Source organism: Jaculus jaculus, chromosome 1 (genome assembly GCF_020740685.1).
Source record: "Jaculus jaculus isolate mJacJac1 chromosome 1, mJacJac1.mat.Y.cur, whole genome shotgun sequence".
In the NCBI taxonomy this organism is placed as follows: Eukaryota; Metazoa; Chordata; class Mammalia; order Rodentia; family Dipodidae; genus Jaculus; species Jaculus jaculus.
Genome location: NC_059102.1, coordinates 110,961,856 through 110,985,625, shown reverse-complemented (window position 1 = coordinate 110,985,625; position 23,770 = coordinate 110,961,856). Strand labels below are relative to the sequence as shown.

At 39.0% G+C, this 23,770-nt stretch overlaps 1 protein-coding gene across 3 annotated transcripts in view; it reads right to left on the bottom strand.

Moving 5' to 3' along the window:
- Positions 1–23,770, bottom strand: part of Invs (inversin) — a 165,961-nt gene that overhangs the window by 39,016 nt on the left and 103,175 nt on the right. Inside the window, exons 4-7 of one of the 3 annotated variants that reach the window (XM_004656962.2) lie at positions 16,757–16,930; positions 11,226–11,393; positions 7,527–7,707; positions 3,720–3,829 (exon numbers count right to left, since the gene is read on the bottom strand). In XM_004656962.2, the coding sequence (XP_004657019.2) occupies positions 3,720–3,829; positions 7,527–7,707; positions 11,226–11,393; positions 16,757–16,930 (633 nt within the window). The remainder of the gene's footprint in view (positions 1–3,719; positions 3,830–7,526; positions 7,708–11,225; positions 11,394–16,756; positions 16,931–23,770) is intronic. The other 2 variants (XM_045157861.1, XM_045157860.1) reach the window with 2 other exon arrangements.

Sequence of the window (23,770 nt, the reverse complement as noted above, 5' to 3'; positions counted from 1 at the left end):
ACACAGAGAGAAAGACAGATAGAGGGAAAGAGAGAGAGAATGGGCGCGCCAGGGCTTCCAGCCTCTGCAAACGAACTCCAGACGCGTGCGCCCCCTTGTGCATCTGGCTAACGTGGGACCTGGGGAACCGAGCCTCGAACCGGGGTCCTTAGGCTTCACAGGCAAGCGCTTCCGCTAAGCCATCTCTCCAGCCCAGAAATTGTCTTTTGATGAATAACAAAACCACAATTTTCATTGCAAAAAACAATCCTTTTTACAACACTTAAGAAAATAACCTTCATTCAACATCTTTAAAATTGAGAATAATTATCTTTAATCCAGCATGAAAACATTTTAGGTTACTGTTATAAATGACAATTATAAGTCAGAAATATTCATGTCATACACTCAAATGTCATGACCAACATTAAAATGTACATTTTCTTGTACATTTTAAATGCAGTGATTCAGGCATGCTTCCAGAGAAAGCAAGAAGATTCTCTCACTGTACTTTTGTTAATAAAAGTTTTAAAGATGGTTAATGTATTTGTTGAATATTGATCAGTGATGACTATTAAATGTATTCTTCAATTCAGTCAAATTTGTTTAGCAGTTACTATATTATGCAAAAGTTGGGGCTCTTGACAACCCTAACAGTGTCTGACAACGTTTCCCTCTCCTTCCTTGCCTTTCCTCCTACCTTCCTTCCTATTTCCCTCCCCCTTTCTTTTTTCCTTCCTTCCTTCTTTAGTGACTTAACAGGAGCCAAGGAAATCAATGGGCTTAAGACAGAGCTTAGAAATTTTGCATAATTATTAAAAATAACTTCTGGAATTAGAATAAAATCTAAAGCAAATATTTCTTTGAATGAACATTCAGTGTTCTATAATTTTTAAAAACCTATTATTTATGGCTGGAGAGATGGCTTAGCAGTTAAGGCACTTGTCTGCAAAGCCAAAGGACTAAGGTTCAATTCCTCAGGACCCACGTAAGCCACATGCACAAGGTGGCAATGTGTCTGGAATTCATTTGCTGTGGTTGGAGTCTCCGGCATGCCCATTCTCTCTTTGTCTCTTTTTTTTTCCTTCCCTCTCTCTCAAATAAATACATAGATTTTAGGGGCTGGAGAGATGGCTTAGTGGTTAAGATGCTTGCTAGGAAAGCCAAAGGACCTAGGTTCAATTCTCGAGTACCCACATAAAGCCAGATATATTCATCTGTAGTTTGTTTGCAGTGGCTAGAGGCCATGACATGGCCATTCTCTTTCTCTATCTGCCCCTTTCTCTCTAAAATAGCTAAATAAAATCTTAAATTAAAAAAAAAACACAAAAACTATTTTTTTTTTCAAGGTAGTGTCTTGCTCTCATCCAGGCTGACCTGGAATTCACTATATATTCTCAGGGTGGCCTTGAACTCCTAACTCTGCCTCTCGAGTGCTTGGATTAAAGGCGTATGCCACCATACTTGGCTTAAAAAATTTTATCTGTTTACTTTTTTATTTTCTGTTTTTTTTTTTTTGAGGTAGCATTTCACTCTAGCTCAGGCTTACCTGGAATTTAGTATGTAGTCTCAAGGTGGGCCTCAAACTCATGGTGATCCTCCTACCTCTGCCTCCTGAGTGCTGGGATTAAAGGCATGTGCCACCATGCCTGGCTAAAAATTTATTATTTATTAATTTGTTTATTGATAGAGAGAGAATTGGTGTGCCAGGGCCTCCAGACATTACAATTGAACTCCAGACGCATATGCCATCTTGTGCTCATGTACAATCTCGCACCCTTGTGTCACCTCGTATGTTTGGATTACATGGGACCTGGAGAGTTAAACATGGGTCCTTAGGCTTCTCAGGCAAGTGACTTAACAACTAAGTCATCACTCCAGCCACTTAAAACTATTTTTTTAAAATATTTTATTTCTTTCTTTATTTGCAATGGGGGAGGAAGGGAATATAAATGAATGGGTGTACCAGGGACTCTAGCAAACAAATTCCAGATGCATGCATCATTTTGTGCATATGGCTTTATATGGGTACTAGGGAATTGAACTCAGGTCTTTAAGCATTACAAGCAGATACCTTGGCAGCTGAGCCACCTCTACAGCCCTAAAAATATTTTTATTTATTTATTTGAGACAGAGAGAAAGAGACTGAGAGAGTGCAGGACAGTATGGGTGCACTAAGGTCTCATCATTGCAAATGAACTCCAGATACACGCACCACTTTGTACATCTGGCTGTACAGGGGTACCGGGGAATTGAACCTGGCTTTAAAGCTTTGCAAGCACATGCCTTTAACCACTGGGCTATCTCTCAAGCCCTGTTCTACCATTGTTTTTGTATTCATTAATATAGGTATTTAATTACTACTATCTGTACACCTATTAAATCTTCAGTCTAATGCTCTCTAAACTGAGCTATTTCAGCTTGTATACCTGTTAAATCTTAAGTCTAATGCTCTCCAAACTGAGCTATTTCAGCTTATATACCTATTAAATCTGAAGTTTAAAACTTGGGTTTAGGATTATGGGCAGGCAATCATTTAATCTCTTTTTTTTAAATTTTTTTTTAAGTATTTTTATTTATTTATTTATTTGAGAGCAACAGACACAGAGAGAAAGACAGATAGAGGGAGAGAGAGAGAATGGGCGCGCCAGGGCTTCCAGCCTCTGCAAACGAACTCCAGATGCGTGCACCCCCTTGTGCATCTGGCTAACGTGGGACCTGGGGAACCGAGCCTCGAACCGGGGTCCTTAGGCTTCACAGGCAAGCGCTTAACCACTAAGTCATCTCTCCAGCCCAATCATTTAATCTCTTAAAATTCTGAATTTCTGAAAACCTATAAATGGGATGTCATGACCTATCTCACAGGCTTGTGTGGAATTATGTACTGTGTTTTGATTTCCATAGATAGATCAGCCTGGGCCAAGTGATATTCTTATCTATTTGTGACAAGTAAGAGCTATTTCTCAAAATATAATTTTGTATTTTTCTAATATATTGGGACATAATAAAAAGTATTCATTTGCCAATGCTCTAGGTGTTACACAGAATAAAGTTTTAGGAATGCCAAAAAGAAAAACTGTAAGTATATTTATTTGTTCTAAATACCAGAGAGTAATAAAGGAATGAAAATAACATTTTAATAATCTGAGTAGTTAGTAGAATAGTTGGATAGATAAAGCACTGATATTATACCCTATAGATGAGAGCTCTATTGTAAACAAAACCCAAGGTTTCCCTGGCATACCCATGTAGAAGGCAGGGAAATCAACTGTGATCTCCGTACTAGACCTCTGCCTGAATCTGGCCTTGGTGATCATTCATACTCATGAAGTGAAGCTCACCCACGTATTATCATGCTCTGAGTGAACTGAGGACATAATGGATGAGAATGTGTTTTATAACTGTAAAGGACCAGTAGGGAAGAACTGTATTAATAATGTTCAGCATGTTTAGCAATAATAATTCACATTTTAGCTACTAACAACATTTCAAATACAAACTATCACTTCTAATGCATTCAGAGTTAACAATATGAATGACTGCTAATTGCCATAAAGCTGGTATAATCTGAATAAGATCAGGGCTGACTATGGTATGGTACTAGATTTATTATTAGAATAAACTTGATGAAGGATATATAGAATATGCTATGTATTTTCTTTGAACTATATATGAATTTGTAATTATATAAAAATGAAACACTTCATTAAGAAAAAGAGAATTGTTTCTATTTTACTTACAGCAAAGTTACTCTGAGCTGCATAGTGCAAGGGTGTTGCTCCTTGGCTGTCAGAGGGGATGGTTCCAGACTTATTCCTTTCTAAAAGGAGGTGAACAATCTGTGCATGGCCTGAGAACAGAATAGGTAGGCTATCACATATAAAGGACATTAATCTAGTTTTAATCTATTTAAAAGAAAGGGGTAAGCAAACTCACTAGCATATATAACATATAAGACAGCATTCAGACTGGATTCAGAATAGTAGCCACCAGCCCATCCTCCACTAACCTCTCTAAGCATATTACAATAGTGTACAACAAAGATGACAGTTTACAACGCTAAAACCTGAACATGTCAACTGAGAAAGGTATGTCATTGGCATAACTGTCAAAGTGAAAAAAAGTATATTAGATATCATTTTTGTGTGTTCCCTGACTTCATTTTTCCTTGTCTTAAGGTTCCACTTCCCAATTCACTGGAGCAGTACATCTGTGCCTTCTACTGCTCAGGTGGACCAGCTCCAGTGGATCTCTTCTGTCTCTGAAGTCTTCTAACCATTCCTCCAGGCTTTTCACATCAGGGCAATAATTTAGACCCAACAAACACTTGTATGGTTAAGTGGTGGTAGGATAATACTCTACAGTACAGCCTGAAAAAAGTTGTTTCTACAAGGGAAGAACTGTACAACACAATCAGAGTAATCAAGCAGGTGTGGTAGTGCATGCCTATGACCCGTGTACTTAGAAGGTTGAAGCAGGAGGATTGAGAGTTTGAGGACAGGGCTAGGACAACATCTGCTACATAATGAAATCCTCTCATAAGGAAGAAAACAAAAACAAAGCAAAACAAAGAGAGTTAATAAACCTAGTAATAATTTCTGCAGGAAACCTTTCCCCATTCTTAATTATGAGTGCACATGGGGGCTGGGAAAAGATGCGATGGTATAGAACAAGGGTGCAGGGCATGGAAGCCAGGCAAAGGGGATTTGCTTGGATGTGCTTATCTATTCACTCTTCATATATAGTATAGGATTGAGTTCCCTAATACATATGTGGGACCAAGGACAATCTATGTCACACAGACATCCACACATAGCTGATCTTGTTTGAGGGGCAAAGAGAAAAATTCAGTGAAGACTACAGGAAAACATCCTGTAGAACAGGGAAAAAGAATCCCTATCAGCAAGGCAAGAAGCATACCTCAGACGTGATCTACAGAAGGATCCAGAGGGAAGATTCCGGAACCTGTTTGGCATCTTCAATTTAGCACAAAGAGACATGGTTTCTATGAAACAGAAAGAAAGTACCTAAGAAGACAACAAGCTCAAATGAAGAGGTAATGGAATGAGGTAGAAGGGAATGTGATAAAGAGAAATATGGATGGGAGAAGGAAGTGAAAATATAATTAAAATTACAATCCATGTAGGAGGCAGAATAAAAGATGAATTTAGTGATGTGGAGACAAATTTCAAAGTATACCCACATGTTAGAGGAAAAGGAAAAAGGGATGAAACCATGCCTAAAAATATAAATAATTAAAATCTGGGCTGGGGAGATGGCTCATTGGTTAAAGGCAGTTTGCTTGCAAAGCTTAACAGCCTAGGGTTCAATTTTCCAGTACCTACACAAAGCCATATGTTCAAAGTGGTACATGCATCTGAGTTCATTTGCAACGGCAGGAGGCCTTGGCCTGTCTGTACACTCTGTCTCTCTTGTCTCTGTCTCTCTCTCTTTGTGTGTCTCTTGCAAGTAAGTAAATAAAAATATTTTTAAAAAAGAATTAAAATAGGACCATAAATGCCACATGAAAGTATGAAAATCATTTTCAAAGCAGACAATGTATAATTTAGAAACCAAGAACAAGGCAATAAGAATGGGGTGAAAAACACAGACTATATTCACAAATACTAAAAGAGTAATGAGTTAAAGGTACTCAATGCTTTGTTTTAAATATGAAGGAGTTAGTAGATGATGCTTTGCTCTTGACTCTGACACAGGTTTAAAAATGTTTTCTGGGGCTGGAGAGATGGCTTAGTGGTTAAGACGTTTGCCTGAAAAGCCAAAGGATCCTGGTTCAATTCTCCAGGACCCATATAAGCCAGATGCACAAGGGGGCACATGCATCTGGAGTGCATTTGCAATAGCTGGAGGCCCTGGTGCACCCATTTTCTCACTCTCTCCAAGAAATAAATGAAGTATATTATAAAAAACGTTTTCTGGGGGCTGGAAGGATGGCTTAGCTGTTAAGGCACTTACCTACAAAGCCAAAGAACCCAGGTTTGATTCCCAGGACCCATGTAAGTCAGATGCATGGCATAGCACATGCTTTTGAAGCTCCTTTGCAGAGGCTAACGGCCCTGGCATGCCCATTATCTTTCTCTCTCTCTACCTCTTTCTCTTTGTCAAATAAATAAAATAAATGACTAAAAAAACCTTTTTTTAAGTTTTCTGGGCTGGAGAAATGGCTTAGGGTTAAGGCACTTGCCTGCGAAGCCTAAGTACCCATGTTTGATTCTCTAGGTCCCACATAAGCCAGATGCACAAGGTGATGTAAGTGTACAAGGTCACACATGTGCACAAGGTGGCACATGCATGTGGAGTTTTGATTAAAGTGGCTGGAGACCCTGGCATGCCAATTCTCTCTCTCACATTAAAAAACAAGCCAAAGCAGGGTGTGGTAGTGCATACCTTTAATCCCAGCACTTGGGAGGTAGAGGTAGGAGGATAGCTGTGAGTTCAAGGCCACCCTGAGACTACAGAGTGAATTCTAGGTCAGCCTAGAGAGAGACCCTACCTTGAAAAAAAAAAAATGCCAGTCTTTGGGCTTGTCTCAAAAAAGTAAAAAAATGTTTTCTATAAATTTAAAAGTAATTACTAAGTGAACCTAAAATTCCTCTTAAAGCATCAGGTAACTCAAATACAAATAAGAGCAATCAGTCTACTCCATCTGCCAAAAGGCAGAAAATGAAGGACGCAGGAAAAATTTTAGAAAAAAAAATCTGAAAGTAATAGAAATAAAGAGCACAATAGCAGGAAAAAGGCTATATTGTCTTTAAATGAGTGCTAATTAATAAAATTGCACAAAACAGAAAAGCTCTCAGGCTATAATCCTTCAAAAAAAAATCTGACACACTCACACAAAGCAGACACATCCTCTCTCATTGAAACACATGATCCCTAAAAGGTTAAAAGGCAAATGTGAAGAAAAAAAATAATCAAATACCATGGTATGACCAGAAACATCAAATTAATGCTCTTCTTCCCCAAATCCTAGCACTGAATGTAAAGATTATGTCACATCTATACCTTGTCAATGATTTTCATTTCTTGTAACAAAAGTAAAACATTAAGACATGATATTGAAATAAAACCAATATTAAACAGAGACTAAATTTTATTGCCAAATTTTAAGTGCACAATAGGAATTAGCTTACAAAATAATCCAGATTCTCAATTAGAAATTAAAATGTGAAAATAGGGCTGGAGAGATGGCTTAGCGGTTAAGTGCTTGCCTGTGAAGCCTAAGGACCCTGGTTCGAGGCTCGGTTCCCCAGGTCCCACGTTAGCCAGATGCACAAGGGGGCACTCGCGTCTGGAGTTCGTTTGCAGAGGCTGGAAGCCCTGGCGCGCCCATTCTCTCTCTCTCCCTCTATCTGTCTTTCTCTCTATGTCTGTCGCTCTCAAATAAATAAATAAATAAAAATTTAAAAAAAAATAAAATGTGAAAATAGGAGGTGGGAACCAGTAGAGGAAGTGAAGGTACAGAAAGTTTTCCATGGACAGGGAGTTCTTCCTCCTGTCAATAGTTTGCCTTGTAGCCAACTTACCCAGTAAAGCTGCCCAGTGAAGCGGGGTTCGAAATAAGTTGTCATAAGACGTTATGTTGCAGCTTTCATATGAGGTCAAGATGTCAACCACCGTTAGGTTTCCATCAGCGACTGCAAAGTGAAGAGCTGTGCGGCCCTCATAGTCCTGCCAGTTCAGTAAAGACTCTGTTGGAGCAGCGTCCTAGTTTTAAAGAACCAGAAACTTCAGACACGTGTGGACTCCTCAATTAATTATACTTGGCATATGTGTTAACTGAGCTTTTAAAAGAAAAAAAATAACCCTTCCACATTCTCTACAAAAATAAGTGAAATCATAAATTGAGGAAAAAATAAGGTCTAAATCTTTAAAAACACATTTTTCCATTTAACCATAAAAGGTACAAAAAAGAATACACTAACCACCATGGCCTGCTTGTATCTCAAAGGTGTCAATATTTTGCCTAATGTGCTTTTGTATCTGTTACACAGTCAGCTAAAGCTGTTTTGTACTTCCGTACATATGTAACAATCCACAAACAATACATAAATTTTGTCTATGTGTTTTAAATATTTACACTGTAGAAATATACATGCAATTCCTCTGGCAACTTCTTTTTTGCCTCACTGTGTTTGTGGGCATCTCTGTTGACTTTAGTTCACTTGCTGAACTGTAAGAATAGACTATGATTCGGTTTTTCATCTCATCCTGAGGGATAGCTACATTATTTCCATTTTTTCACAATCATAAACAATGCTATAAAGAATATGTTTGTATGTCCCCGTAGCACATGTGTGAGAACTTTTCTCTTGGCTAGATACCAAGAAGAGTTACTGTGCTGAAGGAGATCTGCATCTTCAACTAGATCCTGTCAAACAGCTCTCCAAATGGTTGTTTCAATTAACACACCCATGACAATGTGTAAAAGTTTTTATTTCTCCACATGCTGGCATGAATTAATCACTTGGTGCTATCAAGCTTCCTACAGTTTTTTTTTCCCCTCTTGAGTCTCAAAGACATTTCACTGATGTTTTAATTTAAAGTTCTTTTATGAATGAGATTGACATTTTTAATTGTATATTTATTGGTGATTCAATTTTATCTCTCTCGAAGTTACCAGTTCACAACATTTATTCAGTTTTCTATTGGATCTTTGTAGCAGACATTAGGACTAAACACTTGATTTCTCCATTGCTGAGACTCTACTCTCAGCAATCTGGAGGAGCTCCATCCAGCTAGAGTTTCCTAACCCAAGGTCATGTTTCTTCTCAGGCTGGGCCACACCCAAAGCAAAGACCCTTCCCTTTAATATGAGGTCTCTTAAGAGCCAATCTACACTTACAGCTTCCTGTGCAGTCAGCCTGTTTTACTAAGACAGTATGATTTAGACTCTTGAGTCTCTCAAAGTGAAGTGTGTTTACATAGGGGAAAAATAAGGCCAAATTTGAAAGGAAGTAAGATATTATGAGTGAGAATTGCCCCCTCTCCCAAGGATTTCAAATAATGGAGTTAATACATGAAGAGAATGAGATAACCTTTATGAAATATGTAAGAAAATTAAAAATGAGATAGAAAATAAACAAGAAAGAAAAACTATCATAATGATAAGAAAAATTTGACAAAGAATCAAATAAAATTACCCACTGGTTAAAAATTATAATCATTAAGATTTAACAGTCCATGAATAGGTTAAATAACAGACTGAACTCAGTTGAAGAGAGACTTAGTAAACTGGAAGACAGAGCTGATGCAGTTACTTAGAATATAGCAGACCGATATAAAATGGGCAGTTATAAGATGGACATGAATAAAATGAAAACAACTAAAATACATATAAATACCTGATCTCAAATTTTAGTACAGGACCCAAAAATCAATTCACAGTGCTTTGGTCACCTAGTCATTGACAAACAAGCCAAAAACATTCAGTGGAACAAAAGCAGCCTATTCAACAAATGGTGCTGGCAAAACTAGATATCTATGTGCAAAAGAATGAAATTAGAACTGTATCTTTCACCCTGTACAAATATCAGTTCAAAGAGGATCAAAGACCTTAAGCTTCAACTTGAAACACTGAAACTGCTAGATGAAAAAAACAGGGACTACTCTCCAAGATATAGACAAGAGCTTTCTGAACAGGATTCCAGTAGCACAAGAAATAGCCTCAAGAAATAACAAATGGCATTGCATGAAGTTAAAAATATTTTGCACAGCAAAAGAAACCAACAGCAAAGGATATAGCCTATATAATAAGAGAAAACCTCTCCCAGCTATACCTCAGACAGAGGCAAATAACCAGAGTTCACAAAGAACTGCAAATATTAAACCCCTGAAACAAAAGCAAAAAAGCTTGCCAGTCATCAGATGGTCTAATGAAATGAACAGATGGTTCACAAAATAAGAAACACAAATGGTCTATAAGTACTTAAATAAATGTTCAATTTCCTTAGCGATCAGAGAAATACAAATAAAAATAATTCTGAGATACCATCTTACCAAAGTTAGAATGACTATCATAAAGAACACTGACAATAAATGCTGGTGAGGATGCAGGGGAAGAGGAACTCCTACTCACTCCCGGTGGGAGTGTAGACTAGGACAGCCATGATGGAAATTAGTATGGAAGTATTTCAAAAAATCAGAACCTTCTATATTGCCCAGCTATATCACTTCTGCGTGTACACTCTAAGAACTCCACACCCTACTACAGGTATACTTGCACATCCATGTTTATTGCTATTCTATTTACAATTGCTAGAAATTGTAATCAACCTAAATACCCATGGAAAGATGGGTGAAGAATGAAAATGTGACCATATATATATATATATATTCTATTCAGCATTATGGAAAAATGAAATTTGCAGGAAAATCGACCTGGAAGCAAAATTAAGTGACGTCACTCTAGTTCAGAAAGACAAAAACCACATGTTCTGTCTGCTAACCAGATCCTAGATTGTAATATTTGTTTTTTAATTTATTTTTATTTTATTTTCATCTATTTATTTGAGTGTGACAGAGAAAGACACAAGAGAGACAGAGGGAGGGAGGGAGGGAGAGAGAGAGAGAGAGACAGGGAGAGGGAGAGAGAGAATGGGTGCACCAGGGCCTCCAGCTACTGCAAACAAACACCAGATGTATGCGTCACCTTGTGCATCTGGCTTATGTGGATCCTGGGGAATTGAGCCTTGAACTGGGGTCCTTAGGTTTCACAGGCAAGTGCTTAACCATTAAGTCATCTCTCTAGCCCCCTAGATTGTAATATTTATAAGTATGTATATGTAAGGAGAAAGGGTGAAAAGACTGGGGGAGGGTAAGTAGTCAGGGAAGAGGGGGTTGGGGAGTGGTAGGGGATGATAATTAACTAAACAAATGGCAATTGAAAATGTCAGAATGAATGATACCCAAATCTCTGTATGCCAACTAAAAGAAAATAAATTTAAAAAGTGTAAAGCAAAGGAATGATAAGTATAAATTCATTAAAGTTGTCAATGGTGGAGGAAAAGTGAGTATATTTGGAACCTGGAATGGCAGGAAGGCTCTGTGTGGTCTTAAATCATGATATTGCAATGTTCTGGTTTTAGAAGGTGAGTCCACATATTAATTATTTTGCTTCATGATTTGCTTATATGTTATCCAATACTTTTGTACCTACTTATTATCTCATAATTACTCTTTTCTTTACAAAAGCCTTTCAGGTCTGGTGACACCATCCTACTCACCAGAATGCATCTCACTGTATGAACAGCGCTTGGATCTTTATGGTTGGCTGCCCAGTGCAGCGGGATCTTGCCTTCCACGTCAGGAATGCCGATGTTGGAGTCATGCTTGATGAGCAGCTTTGCGTGCTCTGGGTTGTTGTAGTAGGCGCTCCAGTGCAGGGCTGTTTGCTGCAAGGTGGAGAGGTTCTCAGAATAACAACAGCAGGAACTAACTTTTCCTAAGCTTCTATTGTGTACAGGCAGGCAGACACTGTGGTAAGAATTTTATATAGGTTACATCTTATAGATATGACATCTTTGGGAACTAAGAACCTTAAAATTGCACAGGACAGGTAAGGAGCTGAGAACCATGATGGGTAATCTTCCCAATCTTCCCACAGGTAATGTTGGCTGAATTGAGACATTATCCCTAGCAATGTGACTCAAGTTTGACCTCTTATTCATGAATCCTTTAACTCAGTAAGTACTACTAATAATAGAAAGAAGAAAAATGACATGAATAATCACCAATGAAGTAAGTGATATTCTTGACATTATGTCTGTGGTCATCATTAAGCACCTTAGAACTTGAAGGACTTGAATTTTACTGTCTATCAAAAAGCCAAGTCCCAGCTGAAGTCACAGAGGAATTGGGGAGATTAGCAAGAGTGCTGCTTCCATGCTGAACTTGACGATCAGTGCCAGGGTGAAGGAGACAGACTCTGAGGACGCTCAACATCTACCAAAGCAGAGATCCAGAGGCTCCTAAGAGCTCATCACTGAAGTAGACTTCAACCACATGCACTGTAGCTCAGGGAATTTTGTGGAAGAGGGGGTGGAAAGATTGTAAGAGCTACAGGTTGTGACATCATGCCAAGGCATTGTTTCCCCTCAGTAAGTGACTGTTGCTCCCACAATGCATAAACCACAACCCCAGCGGGGAGACCTGCACCCCCACTGAGGAAGGTCCCCAGCACATACTTAGTATGTCCATAATCAAATAAAAAACAAATTAAAAAAGAAGGTACACACATAGGAAATTAGGAGATCTGGAATCTATTCAGCATATCAAAGATAAATTTAAATTAAGTACAATTTTACAGGATATAGTTAAACCTAGTTGCTGATGAGAAGGCACATTTTTGGAAATCTTTCAGCACCTCCTTTATTTCAAATAAAAATTATAAATGGTAATTCTGAACTGTTGAAGTTGCTTGAAAGCCATGTTTGTTTCTCTCTTTCACACCTCTCTGTAAAAGGCTTCCTGATAAGGAGAAATATTAAGGAAAAACACAAACAATGCTTATATACACGTTATTCCTTCTAACTAGCACAATCACAAAACCAATATAGAATTAAGTAATTTGATGAGCTGGAACCCAGCTCTTCTGACAAATTAAAACTAAAACAAACAACAAACAAACAAATAAACAAACAAAAACTGCCGGGCGTGGTGGTGCATACCTTTAATCTCAGCACTTGGGAGGCAGAGGTAGGAGGATCCTTGTGAGTTTGAGGCCACCCTGAGACTCCATAGTGAATTCCAGGTCAGCCTGGACTACAGTGAGATCTTACCTCAAAAAAACAAAAAAACAAAAATTCAAAAACTGAAATACATGGTATTCAAGCTATATACTATAGGCATCTAATATGAAGTCATTGTTAGCTCATTATTTTTATAACTGAATATCAAAATAAAATCACAAGTTTATTATCAGCCATTAATTGATATACCTACATTTTCAATTAACATGTATGGTTTTGGTAATTCTTGTGATTACTCAGATTATATTTATTGAAATATAATGTCTCTTTAGACTAATAGTAAAAGGTTTGGCCTTATATTTTTCTTTCTTGATTTTTTTAGAGTCTTGTTCTAGCTAAGGCTGGCCTAGAATTCATTATGTAGTCTCAGGCTGGCCTTGAGCTCACAGAGATCTTCCTACCTCTGCCTGCCGAGTGCTGGAATGAAAGGTGTGCAGCACCATGTCCAGCTGCATCTTTTTTTTTTTTAATTTCCTATAAATGCTTCTTATTGTGATACAATCTAGGTAATATAAAACTACCATTTTTTGGGCTGGAGAGATGGCTTAGCGGTTAAGTGCTTGCCTATGAAGCCTAAGGACCCCGGTTCGAGGCTCAGTTCCCCAGGTCCCACGTTAGCCAGATGCACAAGGGGGCGCACGCGTCTGGAGTTCGTTTGCAGAGGCTGGAAGCCCTGGCGCGCCCATTCTCTCTCTATCTGTCTTTCTCTCTGTGTCTGTCGCTCTCAAACAAATAAATTAAAAAAAAAACAAACTACCATTTTTACTGCCTAAGTCTACAGTTCAGTGACATTAAATACAATCATACTGTTGTACAGCTCCATAAACACAGCTCCTTATCTTCCCAAACTCTGTACATATTTAACCACAGCTTCCACAACCATCCTTTCTGTGCCAATAAGTTTGACTACTTTAGGTACTTCATAAGCAGGAATAAAACGTATTGCTTTTGGGGCTGGAGAGATGGTTTAGCAGTTAAGTGCTTGCCTGTGAAGCCTAAGGACCCTGGTTCGAGGCACAATTCCCCAGGGCCATGTTAGCCAGATGCATAAGGGGGTACACACATCTGGAGTTTGTTTGCAGTGGCTGGAGGCCCTGGTGCACCCATTCTGTCTCTCTCTGCTGCTCTCAAATAAATAAATAAAAATTAAAAAACTATATATATATATATATATATATATATATATATATATATATATATATATTGCTTTTGCCTAACTTATTTTATTCAGTATTTCTTTAACATTTATCTATGTTTGTACATGTGGAGAATTTCATTTCTTTTGAAACTATTATTCCATTGTAAAATTATCCATCAATGGACATTTAAGCTTTTTCTACCTTTTTTTTTTTTTAAATTTTTTTTATTCATTTATTTGAGAGCGACAGACACAGAGAGAAAGACAGATAGAGGGAGAGAGAGAGAATGGGCGCGCCAGGGCTTCCAGCCTCTGCAAACGAACTCCAGACGCGTGCGCCCCCTTGTGCATCTGGCTAACGTGGGACCTGGGGAACCGAGCCTCGAACCGGGGTCCTTAGGCTTCACAGGCAAGCGCTTAACCACTAAGCCATCTCTCCAGCCCTCTACCTTTTTTTTTGTTTGTTTGTTTTCCAAGGTATGGTCTCACACTAGTCCAAGCTGACCTGGACCTTGCTATATAGTCTCAGGATGGCCTCTAACTCTCAGTGATCCTCTTACCTCTGCCTCCCAAGTGCTGGGAATAAAGGCATGCACCACCATGCCCGCCTTTTTCTACCTTTTGGTAATTGTGAATAATAGATGTAGATAGATGAGCAAACATCTGTGTGAGTTTCCTCATTTAATATTTCACGTATATGATCAGCAGGAGAACTGGAGAATCATACAGTAATTTTATTTTAGCTTTTGAGAAATTACCATGATGTGTTATATAGTGGATGTTCCACTTTACTCTCACCAGTAAGACATAAAGATTCAAATTTCTCAACAACCTTCCAATGCCTGTTAGTTTTCTTTTCTTTTGGTGAGAATATCTTCCAAAAGGATGCGTTCTCCCTCTCTCAGTGTTGCAGGGTCTCTCACATTGGCAAGCAATCTGCCACTAAGTCCAGCACCATAACTGTGGGTTTGCTTATTTGTTTTGTTTTTACTACATATAGCCCAAGCTAGATTCAAACCTGCAAGCCTTCTGCTTGAGCTTCACAAGTACTGGTGTCACTGTGACTTTGATTTGTACTTCTCTAATGATTTGTGATGATGAAAATCATTTCATATGATTCTTGGCCATTTATATATCTTCTCTGGAAAAATAGCTAAGTTCTTTGTTGATATTTAGCTTTTTATAAAAAAATGTTTATTTTTGATGCATGTTATAAAAACTGATCTTTGAGCAACCAGAAGCTTTTTTTTTTAAATGTCTGACCCTTTACCAGAGTCACTTCTTTAGGTTTTCATCTTGAGGAAAACATTGTAAAGACCTTTAGTGATTAATGAGTCTTTGTGGATTATAAAAGTGCTTCCCTGCCCTGCCCGCCCCCCAGTGAAGCATTAGAGCTATAGATGTTTTGAGTTAGGCTCAGACAGGTGCATGGTTGCATTGTGGAAGTTGATTTTCAGACTGTGGGTGACTAGTAAACAAAACCTGAAACTTACACAGAGAATGCTGTGAGAGCGAAAAGAGTAGTGAACATAAGCCCAGTGGATTTAATTGTAAGAACTGTAATTACACAGAATTGCCAGAGTTAACAAGATTATGACCAAGTGCCCAGTTGAAAGTAAAATAATTTTTGCTCTTGTCAAATACAAGACCACATGTTTATCTGTAAAGAATGATCACAACACCAATCAAAACAATGGCCAATATGCACAATATGTTAAAATATAAAAACAGGGAAGGTAACAAATCAGCAACAAATAAACAGATGTCAGAACTGAAATGAAGCCAACACTTATTTTATAGCCAACATATACTGAGAACATACCATTCCCTGGGCTAAGCAGTTTGTGTGTAAGATTTTATCTTATCTTCATTAATTTTAATATCTTTTTTCATATATGGAAAACACAACACAGAATTAAGTTATTTTCCCAAGGTCATAGAACAAGTAAGTGGCAGCTTATGGACTGGAACCCAAGGAATATGATAACAAAGCCAGGCTATTAATCCAGTAGATGAGTAAAGCATTGTCTCAGACAGATGACCACCAGGAATCCAGCTACCTACAGTAACTATCATGAATCTCTACCAACTCTTGGGTTTTAGAGTCAAATAGGTCTGTCTTTGATTTATAGTTTTACCACTTGGATCTTGAGCAAAATTTCAGCCTTCCCAAGCTTCAGTTTCCTCATCTGTCAAAACTACCATATGATAGTTAAGAGGATAACATAGCAGAGTTCTAGTAAAACACTGTCCAGGGATGGTTGACATGTGGAATTGTTCTATCATATGCATGGGTAATGATGTCAGCTTTTTTTTTTCCTGAGGTAGGTTTCACTCTAATCCAGGCTGACCTGGAATTTACTATGTAGTCTCAGAGTGACATCGAACTCACAGTGATCCTCCTACCTCTACCTTCCAAGTGCTAGAATTAAAGGTGTGCGCCACCATGCCCGGATTTTTAATGTCAACCTTCTTTCTAGAGGCTTCCCGCCACAAAAAAACGCTCTCCCTCTCCCTTCTTCTTTTTTTTTTTAAATTATTTATTTATTTATTTGAGAGCGACAGACACAGAGAGAAAGACAGATAGAGGGAGAGAGAAAGAATGGGCGTGCCAGGGCTTCCTGAGAGCGACAGACACAGAGAGAAAGACAGATAGAGGGAGAGAGAAAGAATGGGCGTGCCAGGGCTTCCAGCCTCTGCAAACGAACTCCAGACGCATGCGCCCCCCTTGTGCATCTGGCTAACGTGGGACCTGGGGAACCGAGCCTCGAACTGGGGTCCTTAGGCTTCACAGGCAAGCGCTTAACCGCTAAGCCATCTCTCCAGTCCTCCCTCTCCCTTCTTATTTCCCATCTTGACAGTCCATTACCTTGTTTTTATCCTGTGTATCCACTTCTCCTGGTGCCATAAACTTCAGCAGAAGTGCCAAACACTTAGGGCTCTTATGCCGGGTGGTCAAGTGCAAAGGCGTCATCTCTTCCAGATCCTTTTGCATCCAGTTTGCTCTGCGTGTAAGTAAAAGTTTCATAAAGCGATAATTTCCCTATATGAAAAATAAAAAGGGACAATAAAATTACTCTATGGCTAGTTTAAAAAATACGTATTTATTTGGAGAGAGAGAGAGAGAGGGAGAGAGAGAGAGAGAGAGAGAGAGAGAAAGCATATGGGTGGAGCTGGGCATGGTGGCGCATGCCTTTAATTCCAGCATTTGGGAGGCAGAGGTAGGAGGATTGCCATGAATTCAAGGCTGCCCTGAGACTACATAGTGAATTCCAGGTGAGCCTGGGCTAGAGTGAAACCCTAACTCAAAAACAAACAAACAAACAAAAAAAAGAATATGGGTGGTCCAGGACCTTTAGCCACTGCATGAATGAACTACCTTATGTGTCTGGCTTTACATGCATACCGGGGAATGGAACCTGGGTCCTTTGGCTTTGCTGGCAAGTGCCTTACCTGCTAAACTATCTCTCCAGCCCAAGAGTCAGTTTCTTTTAGATCATGGTGCTGTTAGAGGCAGTTAATCCACTTTTGGGTAACTCCAAAGGCTAGTTCTCTTGTTCTCTTCTCCTAGTCACTGCTGTATCTAGCAGTTAGCCCATTCTAGGGTAAAAACACCCCTAAGAATTAGGTTCGTATCTCTCAGGCTCTGTTCCTAGAGGCAGCTTGCCCACCTTGGAGAAAAGACTCCAAAGGTTAGTTTCTATAATTCCAGGGCCATGACCCCCCTCAACTGGGAAAATTATAGAAAATGCTTCAGTCTATACCCCCTTTGTTTTTCACTTAACTTTCTTCACAAGAGTAAGTTATTATCAGGAGCTAAATTTTTGTATCAAAGCTTAGAAACTTTTTGGGTTTTGGTATATTTTTCAAATTATCAACTTGTATAGAAATATGTGGGCATATTGGTGACAGTACATGATGAACAACATAATACTTGTTATTTATATTTGCAATATGGGAATCTTGTGAAATCAGCAGAAATGTTTGTGTGTTGGTCCTCGACTTCCACTTTGTTTGAGGCAGGGTCTCTCATTCACTACCATGTTCAACAGAGTGGCTAGCTCATGAGCTTCCAGGAGATTTTTCCTGTCTCTGTCTCCCATCTTGCCAAAGGACATTGGGATTATAGACACCCACCAGAGTATCCAGCATTTTTTTTTTTAATGTGGGCTCTGAGGGCTGGAAAGATGGCTCAATAATCAAAGGCACTTGTTGCAAGCATGATAGTTCAGGTTCAATTCCCAACACCCATGTAAATCAAGATGCAGAAAGTGGTGTATGCATCTGGAGTTTGCTTGTAGTGGTAAGAGGGTCTGACATACCCATTCTCTCTCTTTATGTTTGCAAATAAACAATTTTTTTTAAAAATGTGAGTTCTGGGGAAGTGAACTCAGGCCTTTGTGTTTTCACAGCAAGCATTTTATCCACTGAGCCATCTCCCCAGCCCTTATTTTTACTTTTTTGAAAAAAAATCACTTTTATTATTTAGAGAGAGAGAAAGAGGCAGAGAGAGAGAAAGAATAGTTGTATCAGGGCCTCGTGACACTCACTGCAAACTAATTTCAGATGCATGTGCTACTTTACATGGGTACTAGGGAAATGAACCTGGGCTGGCAGGCTTTGCAAGCAAGTACCTTTAACCACTGAGCAATCTCTCCTGTCCCTATTTCTACTTTTTATTGCTTCATTTGTCTGAGCTTTCACTAACAGTGCACTTGATTTATCTGGACTTCTCATTTTACTCAGTGTTAGCTTTTGGGAAGGAAAGTGCTAAAATTTCCTCAAGAGGGCACCATGCTCTACATTTCCAGCTATCTTTTTTTGGGGGGAAAAAAAGCGCAGTAAAAAACAAATCCATATGACACTTCATACTGAAATATAAGGGTTGACCTTCTAAGCATAGCATTTCAAATATTACAGGATAATTCATTATGACCTTTTACAGATATTTAATCAGACAATCATTTTGAGTATGAAATCAGAGAAAATAGGAAGAAGGAAAGCAGTATGTGTTGAGAGTAGTGACCACTGAATTACAGACACAGTACTTGATGTGTTTATCTTTTATGTTATTCTTGGAAATATACCCTCACAAAACATGGTACATACCAGTAATATTCATTCATTCAGTCGGTCAAACAATAATACAATATTTGTAGCTCACTTTACTTACTACAAAGCTTCTGATATAGATTTCATCTTTATGTTTCACTGACGTATTAAGGAAAATGTCTACAGATTAAAGTGTTTACCTATACTTCTTTTTAAAATTTTATAACAGGACAATAATCGTGCCTGAAATAATTATGCATGTGAAACAAAACAGGAAATATTTGTAAAGTACTGGGAACAGTACACGGAGAAAATGCTCAGAAAATATTGGCTAGAATTAAGAACAGTTTTTGCTGGGCATGTTGGTACATGCCTTTAATCCCAGCACTTGGAAGGCAGTGGTAGGAGGATCACCATGAGTTCAAAACCATCCTGAGACTGCATAGTGAATTCCAGGTCAGCCTGGGCTGGGCTAGAGAGAGGCGTACCTCAAAACAAACAACCACCACAAAGAACAGTTTTCCAATGTGCAGTATGGTCAGGCTGAGTGAAGAATGGCCAGGGATAAAGGGTAGATAGACAGAAAGACAAGATTGTTATTTGTGCTTCAACTAGTGTTCAAGGAGAGAATCTAGGGACAGTAGAAGTAAAAATAGTTGAAATGGCCAAGTGTGGTAGCATATGCCTTTAATACCAGCACTGAGGCTTAGGTAGGGAGATTGCTGTGAGTCTGAGGGCAGCTACAGAATGAGTTCCAGTCATTGTAGTAATTCTGGGATAATGTGAGAACCTGCATCAAAAAAAAAATCATTGAAAGCTGGGCATGGTGGTGTACACTTTTAATCTCAGCACTCAGGAGGCAGAGGTAGGAGGATCGCTGTGAGTTCGAGACCACCCTGAGACCACATAGTGAATTCCAGGTCTGCCTGAGCTACAGTGAGACCCTATCTCACAAAACTAAAAATAAATAAATAAATAAAACTAAAAAAAATTCATTAAAATGGTATAAATAATGGCTTAAATTGAGAAAGATGCCTATACTACACTCATACATTATAGTACAGGACCAACAGGGGCACACCCAATAGGAAGTTGCTGGTACTCTGGGGAGGGTTGAGCTATGTGAGTAGGCTGCCTTCTCATGTTATGAAAGATAGAGACCTAGAAGATATTATACATGACAGCCATGGCTGGAAGCCAGATAATTCACACAGACCAAGGCCCAAGCAAGCATTCATTTAACGTCCATTATAGGAAGATGCAGTGTCACGGAATGAGCAGAGTACACACAGAACTCTAACAACTACAATGAGAAGGGTAGCAAGTTCCATGTCAGTGACAGAGTGCATGGGCGAGGACCAGGGTTCCATTCCCAGCACTGAAAGGAAATCAGGAGACTACTTTTGGTGTCAGTGAAAAGTGAAGCTGCTATTTGGGAGAGTAAGCTAATATGTTAACTTCCTGAAGCGTGTTTTTCTGTGAGGACTCATGTTATAAGGTACTTTGCTTCCCATAAAGCCTTCTTAGAACAGAAACATGCAAAGTGTCTTAATATTTCCTCAATATGGCTTGATTTGTGGAATCTTTTAGTTTTTTTAGGCATAGTTTTACAAAATATTTCTATTTATTTATTTGAGAGAGAAAGCAAACATGCCAGGGGCTCTCGCTATTGCAGACAAACTCTAGACACTTGTTTTGCTTGCTTGGCTTTACTTGGGACTGGGGAATTGAACTGGGCTGGCAGGCAAGCAAGCGCTTTATCCATTGTGCCATCTCCCCAGTCCTAGGCTTAGTTATATAATTCAAATGCTCTGGAGAATATCTAGAAGTTAATTGTTTAGTACCACCTCTTAGTGTTATATGGAAACTTGTTCTAAGGCTTTTCTGAGGATCTGTTGTTGTAATTCTGACAGGGCAGAAAACAGTGTAAGAGTGAAGAGGATAACAGATCAAAAGACTGTGTGTGTGTGTGTATATATATATTTATATATATGTAAATTTTCATTTATCTATTTATTAGAGACAGAGAGAGGGAGAGAGAGAATGGGCACACCAGGGCCTCTATCCACTGCAAATGAACTTCAGATGTATGTGCCACCATGTGCTCCTGGCTTACATGGGACCTGGAGAATTGAACCTGGGTCCTTAGGCTTCAGAGGCATGTGCCTTAACTGCTAAGCCACATCTCCAGCCCCCAAATTGTATATTTCTGAGAAAACTTTGGTGGCCAGTGAGCATAAATTGGAGAGCTGAAGTCATGACTTAGTCACTAAAATACTCTGATCAGTTCCTGTGTGCCTCCAAAATGTGTTTGTGGGAGGAATATGGAAAGATTTGGTACTTCTGGACTTTTGCCAATCTAACTGCTACTCAGCTTTTTATGAGAGAGAGAGAGAGAGAATGGGTGCACCAGGGCCTTTAGCCATTGCAAATGAACAATACAATGCTTTAAGTGTCTTCTTTGCTTCAACAAAAGTTCAAAAACCTTTCTATTACTTAGTGGAAGGAAGGAAGTCTCTTCCTGAGCCAGGTGTTTCTGTCTGTTATTAATGAGTGCCTTTGTCATCACCTTCTAGATAAATGGCACCTAATCTTTGCTGGCAGCTGGCCTCTGGAATACGCTGAGTCCTTACCTTTGTATCTCCCACCTCATGGCTACCATGTTTTCTATATGTGACCACTTGGAGTCCTTGTCATTGGCTTTCTCTTCAGCTGAAATAATAATTTATCTTTCTTCAGTGCCTAAAACTTGGCTAACACTGGAGATATTGAAGAGACCAGGTGTTTTGTCAAGAATACCTTGGGACTTGTATGTCTCCCCATCAATCTCTGCATTCTTGTTCTTTCTCCGTACTCCCATACTTCTATTCACCACTGAACTTGACGAGACAGCCTACAAATGTTCACTACATTTTTTTTTTGTTCATTTATAGGCTTGTATATAATTTTGTCCTGGAAACAGTACAGCTATATTTATAAAAGCAAATATAAATGGGAAGAAGGTATTGTCATATTTCATTCTAAATGCTAACAACATTAGATAGCAAAATATTATTTTAAGTTGAAAGGGAAATAATAGAAATGTGGTTTGGTATTAACTCTAATGGTATCTATATAATTATATATTTATAAACACTCAAGGCATTTGCCATATTAAATTTAAAAAAGAATCACTATTTCTAGGAAGTACATAGGTCACAATTATCAGTAATCAGTGAAACTTTTCTATAATGGCTGCAAATACCAATGAGCTTGGAAAGTACCATGGTGGTGATGGGATAAGATGTGTGTCCTGACCCTTGAGTGCTCCTGCAGGCCAGATGCAAACCCTTCACTCTTCTTCTCTGGATCACATCTGAGAGGTGAGTCTGCAGTGAGTAACCCTAAGGAGGGAGGTGACAGTACCCACTGGGACAAAGAAGAGGCTTGCTTGATACTCAACTGAAAGTCTCAAAATATAAAATACAAACTCACTGTACACATTGCCTTCATAGTATCTGGGGAACCAAGTAAGTGCTCATGCTATTTACTGTACCATCAGTATTTTCTATTTTCTATTTTCTCTCTGCTAGTCTTATTTGTTCTGCCCAAATCCACAGCTAATGTTACCCTGTAAGTAGGGTGAAATTAAATTCCCAAACTGACAAGGCAGTAAAAGAAGAAGAAATGCTAGCATAGTTTGCTTGAAGAGTAAAGAATAGGCCTTGCACACACATTCTCAGGTTCAAGGATAGGAAGACTCCCTGAGGTCATGTCCAGTGGCTGGGGAATATAAGGATTCCACCAGCCTATTTGCTAATGAGTCTGCATGGCGACAAGCAGAATTAATAGAGCTTTGATCTTTGTTCACGTTCCTCTGAGCAGGAGGAAGGGAGATGTTAGCATGGTGCTTGTGGTAGCTAAGCAAGGAATCTCCAGAACAGAAATAAATGGTAAGAACAATGAGGAGCATGTTATTTGGTGTGGAACTTTTGATGGTAGAAACACAGGAAGTTAATTTAATTTAGATGGTAACTGAGCAGCTACATGAAGGTTAAAGTGAACACAAAACCTAGTTGGCTGTGACTGGGGACAAAACATTGGATACTGAGGTGGCCATTATCTGAAGTAAAGCGGCTGGCTTAACAGTACTCTTGATGCCCAGAGTTTCCTTTAATTGGCTTGCCCTACTTTAGTGATGGTTGGCTCTGTTACAGGCTGATGGGGTACACTGAGAGAGGCAGCAATGGTCTAGGGATAACCGGAAGCCTGGCTGGAAAGACTGCTCAGCATAATGGAACTCAGGGCCCTCACCTTAGGGGTTAGTCATACTTTCCCTAGTTCTTGACCTGTTGTTAGTGCTGTCATGCTACTTGGGAGGTTACCATGGTAGATGAAAGACTCTGCCTAGTGGGGTTGCAAACTATGGAAACAAATTGTCACTGCCAATCAGGTGGTCTGGATCATGCATGTAGATGTTCATCGTGAGACCTTGCTATCTGATAGGAACTGCTAGAACCAACTTTAGGAAGAAGTCTTTCACCAGTTGGCTCCATCATTGCACTAGATGTGGGAATGAATCCATCAACAATGACTGGGTACAAAATAAAAAAAGTATGCTTTTGTTATATCCTGGACTTGTATCCCTTGTCAAGTTTGTCCATTTCTTGTGGTGAAGGTCATATAACATGGAACATTGCTTTTGCTTGTCCTCAGCAGGGACTTTTGGTAACACTCTCTTGGATGCACCTTCTGTCTTAACATTGTAGATACATTTCAGGTCACAGCGTACCTATTTCAATATTGTACAATATTGTACTCTGGCCACAGCTCTGAGACCCTTGATATTAAT